General features: G+C 47.0%; 1 protein-coding gene across 1 annotated transcript; it reads right to left on the bottom strand.

Annotated features, from left to right (window-relative positions):
- Positions 1 to 799: 799 nt before the first annotated feature.
- On the bottom strand, positions 800 to 8,424 carry NDUFAB1 (NADH:ubiquinone oxidoreductase subunit AB1). Its single transcript, XM_072942788.1, has 5 exons — positions 8,019 to 8,424; positions 3,838 to 3,960; positions 2,746 to 2,833; positions 1,713 to 1,812; positions 800 to 966 (listed from the first exon to the last, which is right to left on the bottom strand). The coding sequence occupies exons 1-4, from the start codon at positions 8,184 to 8,186 to the stop codon at positions 1,721 to 1,723; spliced, it is 471 nt and encodes a 156-aa protein (XP_072798889.1). The 5' UTR covers positions 8,187 to 8,424; the 3' UTR covers positions 800 to 966; positions 1,713 to 1,720.
- Between the last annotated feature and the right edge of the window lie 1,141 nt (positions 8,425 to 9,565).

Raw genomic sequence — 9,565 nt, forward strand, 5'->3', positions numbered from 1 at the left:
AAAAGGAGGGAAGTACGCTGCCTACTACGTCTGCAATTCTAGTGCCACACGGAAGGATCACTGGGTCCCTGCAGGGAGGGGAAGCAGCGCAGTGCGGCTGAGTCCCAGACCTGACTGTGAGTCCTGCCCCCTCATCCCTCAGCCATGAGGTCCTCTGCCAGCTGAGGGTCACTCAGCCGCCCCTCCGCCTTTAAGATGCTACTTTGTACTTACTGACAAGACCTTGGTCTCCTCTCTCCCACAGACTAGAACTCTCAGTAAAAGTAGGGCAACTGTTTTATGGTAGGTCTCTCAAATTAAATCTCAACAAGGGTGAGGCAGCTGCCTACATCAGCTCCAGAGAGCTGACGCGGTGCTGGGAGTGAGAGGGGCAGAGGTAGCACTCACTGATGCATGTCACTGATGTATGACAAACGGGCACAATGTCACAGTGACCTTCCAGGAGAAAAGAGAACCTTGTAGTCTCCAAAATTATTAAATTCCATTACTTTAGAAAGAGATCCTTAGGACAGGAATGGGAAATTAGTCTCACACACTGGTGTCAGCTCATACATGGGATAATCAATAAACCAATGCAGGCACAAAATTTTTTGAGGCAAAAAGCCCTTTTATCACTAATACATTCATTCCTCATACTGAAGGTAATGGGAGACAAACTTATTTCAAGTACCCTGCTGAAAAAGTTACATTTTTGATATGCATGATACCAATGGCAAATCAGACAAATCTTTAAAAATACTAAGCAATGTCAATATAAAAGCACTTTACAGACATAATTTAAAAAACAAGACGGCAGAACTGTTGGTTTTATAGATTTATTTTCAAAGGGCAAAAACACTTAAGACAACTTAAATACAAGTCTGAACAGAACCCCTCTGTCCAAATCAGCAGTGCTGCACAAATGCGTTCTCACTTGCAGACGCTTGCCAGCATCTTCCGAGTCTTCTCTCAGGAATGAAAAGGGCTCTGGCAAAGACAAGACAAGTTCAGTGTTTCTCTCCACTGTTACTGCCTTTAACTGATGATCTCTGAGGTGCTAAGTCCAGGGTAACTAGAGTTACAGACACTAATACAACGTTTTATCTTAAAAGTCTGACCACCTACTTACTCTGCCACCTAGGGAACAGCTCCACTACATCAAGCACTGAACTGAGTGACTCTCACACACTATTCAATTTTACCTTCACAAAAGCCCCAGGCTTGTCCTCTCATCCCCATTTTACACACGAGGAAACTGAGGCTTACAGAGGCTCAGCAGCCTGCCCAAGATCACCAGGCTTGCAGAACGTGGCAGAGCCGAGAATCAACTCAGGTGTCTGGTGCCGGAGTCCATCTTCTTACCCATGAGGCCTCTCCTGCCTAATTAAGGGCCAGGCCATCTCAGCCTCCTGGACAGCAGGCGGGGCAGGCCTTGGGTGGGTAACTTGGGGAGGCAGAGGTCTCTGCGTCTGGGTTACCCTGCTCAGTTTTTGTGCAAGGAGGGCTGACAAGAGTCCTGTCCAGGAATGAACTGCTGTCAACAGCTCTGGAGGAGAAAGGTGATCACTAGGGCTGGCCCCCGTGGAGTGGCAGATACCCAGAAGGTGCCTGCATCTTATAACCAGTGAAAATCTGTCAGGTACTTCCATTTTTCAATTTCTCCCCAAGACTTTCTTTATCAAAGACAGATAAATTCTATGGGAGAACATAATTGCGTAAGTCAAATTATTTACCTGTTATTTTATTCGTATACATCTTTCTTATCTGCAATGTAATCTACAATTTCTTGTGGGCACATTAACTTCTCCGCATCTATATCAGGAATTTCAAACCCTAAAAATAAAATTTATGACAATGTGTGAGTGTAGAAAAAGCAAATCCTTTAGAACTGAAAGCATCTAACACTTTGGCAACACCTACAAGCACAGCAAAAATTTCCAGCAATCTTGACCCTCATTTAAGTCGTGAGCATGTTCCCGACAATGTATTTTTTAGATATAATTCACATAATAGAAAATTCCCCCCATTTAAAGTGCAAAATTCAGTGGTTTTTAGTATATTGACAAGGTTGTGCAACCATCATCGTGATCTAATTCTAAAGCATTTTCACTACCCCAAAAAGAAACCCTGTACCCATCCTACCCCTAATCGACACCCTCCCTCTTGTTAGCAGGGTCCCCGAGGAATTTTAACTAAATTCTGCTCTGTAGGATGGAACAGAAGTCCCTTGGCTTCCACTTAGGCAATTCATCCCCAGAATGAGCCGTGGGACCTTATAAAGGTCTCACTTACACAACTAACCGTCCCAGACAAGGGTAACTAGGAGCGTGCACGGGAGACGCTGCAGGGAACCAGGGTGTGTGTACAAGTGTGTGCAGGCGCGCATCCTGCCCTCGGCACGCCCAGCACTTCTCCAGCGCCGACATTTGGGCCTAGCTCATGGGGGCACCAAGGTGTCTTCAGCTTCGCCACAGGTGAGGCTCTGCCCGTCATCTCAGAGCCCCACCCTGAGAACCTCAGTCCACACCCTCCTAGGCCTTTCCTGGTCACTCAGCCCAGGTGCCACACCGGGTGTTCTGCCAGACCCGCAGTAAGCGCTTTCCGAGTAAGTGCCCTGTGCCTAATACTCACTTCACCTGATGGTAAGCAGGTGTGTGTGTGGGGGGTCACTACTATTTCAAACCCCAATTCAGACTCCCAGCATTTCTTTGCATTTAAATCAAGAACCACAATATGCATATCCAAGCCTCTGCCTGGGTGTGTTACCAAATTCGTCCTCCATGGCCATGATAATCTCCACTTGGTCCAAACTGTCTAAGCCCAGGTCTTTCATAAAATGGGAATTTACCGAGAGCTGCAAGGAAAGAACATTAAAGAAAATTCAGTCCATGAGAGCATTTGCTTCTCAAAATAACTGAATGGTACACTATCACTTAATAATTATATAGAAGATCTTTTTTAAATATAAAGAAGCCATATTTTATTTTATTTTATTTATTTAATTTTTTTAATTTGAAGAGTTTATTTGAGTGAAGGTCAGCTGGAATTGGGGAGAGCCAACCCAGGAGCCTAAAGAAGCCATATTTTAAACATAAAGAGCCATAACTAACATACATTTAACCTGTGCCAGGATATATTGTGGGGTGCTTCTGTGTTAACTTATTCAACCTGATTTTGAACTGGTTAACAATATACATAAAGCTAATGATGGATTCACCATATATTTCACAAAGACCTTTGATCACTGTTCTGAATGACATCTGAGAGTCTGTGCGGCTCTTCTTGCTGCCTGACCGACAGCTAGGATACCACACCTCAGAAGTGACATACCCTCCCCCAAGAATAGCGCACAGTGTCTGTTATCACTCTGGCTTTAATTCAGACCTCCAGATCACCAGGAAGAATTTTCCAAAAACCACATCAGAATCTAACCTACCAACACCACAGATTCAGGTATTAAAGGAGTTTTTTAAGGTACCACTGTGAGAAAAACTCCAAGAGTGAAGTTAAAGCAGAACAGTGTTTACAGTATGCTACCACTCGTGTTTCTTAAAAACCGTGGGAGATTGGGGGGAGGGGGTATAGCTCCGCGCTAGAGCATGTGCTTAGCATGCACGAGGTCCTGGGTTCAATCCCCAGTCCCTCCATTAAAAAAGGGATGGGGGTGGTGGGAGATACAGGTCACAGTACATATAATATACATACACTGAGAATCTCTGGAAAGATACAAAGCCAGGTCCGCTGGCACCTCCCAGAAGGGGAAATGGGAGCCTGGGACCAGGGGTGACTGTTTACTGATTTTGTACCATATGATTAAATACTCATTTAAAGAAAAAACATTTAAGCCACATCAATTACCTTTTCTGGGTCAATCTTGTCATAAAGTTTCAAGACGTAAAGAACACGGTCCTTGATTCCCTCTAGTGTCAAAGGGGGTGCGTCGCTATACTGGCGGCACAGTTGCGTCACTCCACCTGGAACCTAGAGCGAGGGCAGGAGGGAGGCATCACTGTTGAGCCCAAAATGCCTCGAAATAAAGGCACTGGCCTATAGACATCTTTTACAGAGCTTTCAGGGATTTAGCGAACCCACCTCATCTGATTCTAACTGGCCTTTAGAACGCACCGAAGCCTAATGCTGGGTAGTGTCAGAAGCCCGAGCAGTTCAACAGCATAAAAATGGACTTCCTTCCCCACTGAGCCACGAGTGGCCCCTTCTCGCCTCTAATCAGCCCTCAGGCTTTGGACATTTGTCCTGCTCAGTGAAACTGCCACTAAAATCATTGAGGGTCTGCAGGAGAGCCCAAGGCTTGTCATGGCATCTCGAGCAGCCTGCTGCCTCTCTAAGGCACTGCCACCTTTAATACCTGAATCAAAATCACCCATGCAAAGAGCCGTCAGACTAAACGAGCAACTCACATGGAGAACCATCCACCGGAAGGGTCTAATCTGGCCCCAGCAGTCATTACCCTGACTCTGGCCAGGACAAACGAAGCCAGCTACCAACCCACAGAGGATGAGGGCGCCCGATAGCCATTACATTCTGATCTACTTCCCTTCCAAGTGGGCTTGCCTTGTTGCCACCAACTAAATCTTTGCCGCAATGGAGTAATACCTCAAATCTCTCTGCTCTTAGCCCCCTGGGTATTCAACTAGGTATTAGGGTCTTGCCTAGATTCCTTCACTGAATGTGCAAGGGGCGCCGAGTCACAGTCAGCGGACTGAGCGCTGTGGAAGGCACCACGCACAAGAGGAGATAACGAGACCGCTGTCTGGCACTTCTGCTCACTGTGAAGTCCCCAGCCTGAACTGGTTTGTTCACCTTCTAAAGTTGATTTCGAGCCTGAAGTTTGGAGTTCTTAGGGCATTTCCCCATAGAAACTGGGTTTTTTTGTTGGGGTTGAGGCCCCTGAGAGTCACAATGGTTTATGAAAAATCATAGTAAGAAACACTGCCAAATGAACCACGTCAGTATACACCATGTGTAAGAAATGTTTGTCTTGCAAAAAAATTCAGGTATTGAAATCAGGTTTAACTAGCAGGCTAAAGAGATTAGATGAATATTCTAAAGAGTATGTCTGGGGACTTTCAGAGCTTGGAGCACTTGTTCTTTTTTGCCTAAACTTATGGTCTCCCTTCCCTTGTGACAACAGCATGGGTTAGGGAGACTTCTGCTCTGGGAACATCACCAGGCCTACTTATCAACAAGGACCAGGAGACGTTTCCAAGGCACAAATAAAAGTGAAGCAGCAGAAAGGACTAAAGAGATAGAGCGAGAAGACATGAGTTACCAGTGGTAACAGAAAAGAAATCTGAGGTGGGAGGATCTGACAGAGGCCACTGTGTGCGTATCAAGAAGTGGTAGGGAAGTGGAATTATTGCTGAGAACTGGGTGAGAGAAAGGGGAGGCTGCCATGTACATGGCGCCCAAGGGAGAGGAAGAGGCTGGTGAGGGCATGTCCGTAGGTAGCTATGCAAGTGGCCCACTAGGTCCCAGCACAGTCCCCTCAGCAGCACTGCAATGTGACTATAGGAGGTGGGCACGCGGTGACTGAATGAGATTAAAGGGGCTCCACCTGGAGACCACATGCCGGTCTAAATGGGAGGCTGTGGCAGGCTCAGCAGGAGGCAGGAAGGTGCAGCTGATGAGCACTCAGACCCTGGAAACAAGTACCCTGGCACTAGCTTTCTTACTAGCTGTCTGGCCTTCAGCAAGTTATTTAACCTTTTTATTTCTCAGTTTCCTCATCTGTAAAATGGGCACAAACAACAGTACTAAGCTTACAGGACTGATGTGAGGCATCAATGAGATAACATAAGGGGCTCAGAACACTGCCTGGCACAGACTCGGTAAGTGCTGTTTCGGGCTCTCTGGTAGGATCAGGATGGCAATGACCTGCGAGTTTGACAGTCTGGCAGTGGTGTAGCCCCAAAGTACTTGATCTGACTCCTCCCCTCTCATGCCTTCACTTCCGGGCTCTTTACTGGTTTCTCATTATGTCAGGCTATAATACTGCCCCAAGCACTTCACAGATGCCATCTCCTTTAGAGCTAATAAGAAGCCCATTTTACAGATAAAGAAACTGAGAACGGTTAGGTATCTCACACCAGGTCTCCCAGAATGGCTTCCTGGAAGGTCTTACTGCCTCCCTCCTACAGGATCTCAGCCATTAAAAAAAAAAAAAAAGATAAGAGTATGGACAAGCACTTGTGATAAGTACCCACAACAGCCAACATTGTTTGTTTATTGTTTTTCTTCAACATCTACACTTGACAATTATATGCAACATAAATCACCTCCCACAGATTTCAGAGAAGGCACCGTTTGCAGGACTAGTAGAAATAAACCTGACACATTTCCATCAACATCCATCTTACTTCCACTGGGGTTCACCTCTGACTAAGGGAAACTCAGAGGAGCCTAGGTGGGTTTAAAGACCATCCCTACAAACTGCTACCTGGACAGCTCCACCAGGTAGCAGACATCTCAGCCTCACTTTGGAAATAAATTCCTCCAAATCACTTGCTCCATTCCTTCTCCAGCTCTAGCTGGAAACCTCAGAGCCAGCCTCCACTCTTCCTATTCCCTCACCATCATGTTTATTGGGTCAGCCAGCCTGGCTGACTGAGAGGAAAGGTCTCAAATATTCCTTCAGCAAATCTCATTTAATGTTCACTCCCTGTGACCCAGGCAGAGAACATCCACATTCCACAGTGGGGCACAATGCACCCTTCACCATATGCCTGCCGTCTTCCCGCCTCAACTCAGATCTCTCCCTTCCAAAGGCACCCTGAGGGTCAGTCAACCCTAAGAGTCGGGCTCCTCCCAGCCTCTGCATGTACCATTACATCCAGCCACGACTGCTTGAGCAACTGCTGCCTTCAACACTGGGGGGGTTAGTTAAGTCCTCTTTTTGCTTCTGCACTGTCCACGCACCTGTCCTCACAGTGTCTTTCTCTATTACGTGCCTGTCTCAGCAGCCTTCGAACTTCACCTTCTGTACCAAGCACTGTGCAGTGGGGCTGGAACCACAAAGATAAATAAGACATGACTCTCTACCCTCAGAGAAGCCTATGGTCCAGCAGAAAAGACCAATCCAAACAGATCGTTTCAGTTGTAATAAAAATGTGGCAAAAGCCATGTCAGAGGGATTTGTAGGCTGGTTCACTAACAAAAGTTGTCATTTGATCCTTGAGAGGCAGGGAAGGTGGAGCTACCAGACTTGCATTTAGCCAGGAAAGAGACAGGGACAGATTTTTCCACGAGGGAAGGACAGGCCAAGAAAAGGGAACGAGATGTAAGTGTAGTGTGTTGTGTGGGAAGAAATCAGTCCATGGTGCAGATTAAAGGCCAAGGTGGTGGAACACCGACATGGGCTCTGAGTCTGCAGATTTGTAGATTTGTCTTACTGGGGACTGAATGATGTGGACAGATCACAGCTCCAAATCCATCACCACTATGCATGTCAGTCTGGTTCCAGTCCCAGGAACAGGTGAGCTTTCCCTGCACAAATGCTTTGTCTTCATCTGGGTGCTGTGCCCCACCGAACTCTGGGAATTCTTTTTGTGCTCTGGCTCCCAGACAGTTTATAGAGTCACGGCTGTCTGGGTCAAGTATAAGACTTCACGTCTTCATTTTAGGCCACTCCCTTGTTTTTCATACCCTCTATTTTATATTGTTATATTTTATACTCAGGAAAGCTGCCTTAGCTCTAGAGACTAGTAACCCAACTTTAAGGTTCAGACTGACGCTTAGCGAGATTACAAGACTTGTCCAAAGTTTCGCTAAGTGGCAGCCAGCATTCGAACCCAGGCATGTTTAACTGGAAGGTCTGTGCTCTTGCTCGTCATCACCAGGTCACCCAGGTCCCGGCAGGGGTCAACCGAGCACCGTTGCGCGATGGGATGGGGAGCGAGCAGGTGTCCCCGTTCACCCCTGCCCACAGTGGCCGCGACCTCGCTGCCTGGCCCCTCCCCCTCCCCCCGAGTGGGCCCGCCGCCTGACCCCTGCCAAACCCCAACAAAGTCACCGCGAGTCACCTGCGCGAACACCAAGGCCGGCTGCGGAGCCCCAGGCCTGGTCCGGGACCCCGCGGGGAACAGGCTGGTGCTGAGCGCCCGGGCGGCGGCCAGCGTAGGAAGTCTGGGCAGTGGCGCGAAGGCCGCGGGCAATCGGCGGACACAGGCGCAAAGGACACGAGCCGCCATGGCTACGCCGACCCAGGATGCACTGCGCAGAGCCCACCGGTCCAGTATCCGCTCGAGCTCGGCGCCCGCGACGCACAGAGCGGCGCTGCCAGGTGCTGCCGGCGGTGGCGGCCCCTGGCGGCTCCTGGAGGCGCTGCGTCTTCGGGGTGCGCGGTCCAGCTATCCACATCCGTAGGCAAATAGCTGCTTAGATCCAGAGCTAAAATGGCATAGATACTCTCTTTTCCTAAACACCAATCGCTGACACAAGAAAGGAACTTATTTTTATTTACTGCCTCACTGTTCAAACCCTTCAACAGCCCCTTCATGTGCAGAATGAAGTCCAGGTTTGTTAACATGCCTCACCAGCTCCCTGACTTCTGGCTTCCTGATTCCATTCCCTTTGGCATAATTATCTTGTAATACTGAGTTGACTGTAGCTCACACCATCCTGTCCCTGCGGCCTGGAATACCCCTTGCCTCTGCTCTGCCCTGTTTACCCTGCAAGACTCAGCTACGTTGCTATTTTTCAAGCAGCTTTCCCTGCACCCCGCGTTGTGCTTGTCCATGGAGCTTCCATAGCAGCACTCTGAACACACCCTTTAAGTTTAAAACGCAGTATTTAAATTGAATTAAATCAGTAACCTGTGCACTCTTGCAGGAAGGGGGCCTCCCAGCAATCATTTTCACATCTACTATGTCAAGGATGTGCTCAGTGTTTGTTCTACTGTTACTGACTTAGCTCTACTCAGTTTTCTTAACTATTAAAATCAAGACAACATGTTTCTCAGGGTTCCTGAGTAAATTAAGTCTTTATGAAAAGCTCTCTATTATCTATGATGTGCCAGCAATGTATTCTTTCACTTGAAGTTAGAGAAAGTGAGGACAGAATTAGTATAGGAGAGAAACCTTTTATGCAGACGAATCAAAGGGCAGTAATGAAGTTAGCAAAAACCACCATAGTAATATCATAAAAGGTATCTTTAAAAGAGAAGTAATAGTGCAAATAGTTATATAGATCATGAATACATACTCTCAGTATACTCAAGATAGGCCAATAAATACTTGTAAACTGGGATAAAACTTCCAATGATACCAGCAGATTAGGACTTTAAAAACTGCTGTCTCTCAAGCCACTTAGGCAAAGATGAAGATGATATACTCAGTACAGCTGTGTTGCTGACCCAACATGACTCTGGTAATAATGTTGGCACTGGTATCAAAAATGCACGTGAGAATGAAAAAGAATAACAGCATTTCTAAATTAGGATTTTTAATAGGCTTTGAATTGCTTTTAGGAGGTATGTGAAAATAAAGTATTACCAGCAACATAAAAGGTATACTGCGTATTAGTATACTAAGTCAACTGAAATCTACTCTGCAAGCGTCATGGACTAAGT

This window comes from Vicugna pacos, chromosome 18 (genome assembly GCF_048564905.1).
Source record: "Vicugna pacos chromosome 18, VicPac4, whole genome shotgun sequence".
NCBI classification, from domain to species: domain Eukaryota; kingdom Metazoa; phylum Chordata; class Mammalia; order Artiodactyla; family Camelidae; genus Vicugna; species Vicugna pacos.

What these genes read in the sequence shown, in the direction of transcription:
- NDUFAB1 (XM_072942788.1), bottom strand. Translation starts at nt 8,186, where the DNA reads ATGGCGGCTCGTGTCCTTTGCGCCTGTGTCCGCCGATTGCCCGCGGCC. An exon ending in ACAAGATTGACCCAGAAAAG is followed by an intron (nt 2,834 to 3,837) that starts GTAATTGATGTG and finishes CTTTCCTTGCAG; the next exon opens with CTCTCGGTAAATTCCCATTT. An exon ending in GGCCATGGAGGACGAATTTG is followed by an intron (nt 1,813 to 2,745) that starts GTAACACACCCA and finishes TTTTATTTTTAG; the next exon opens with GGTTTGAAATTCCTGATATA.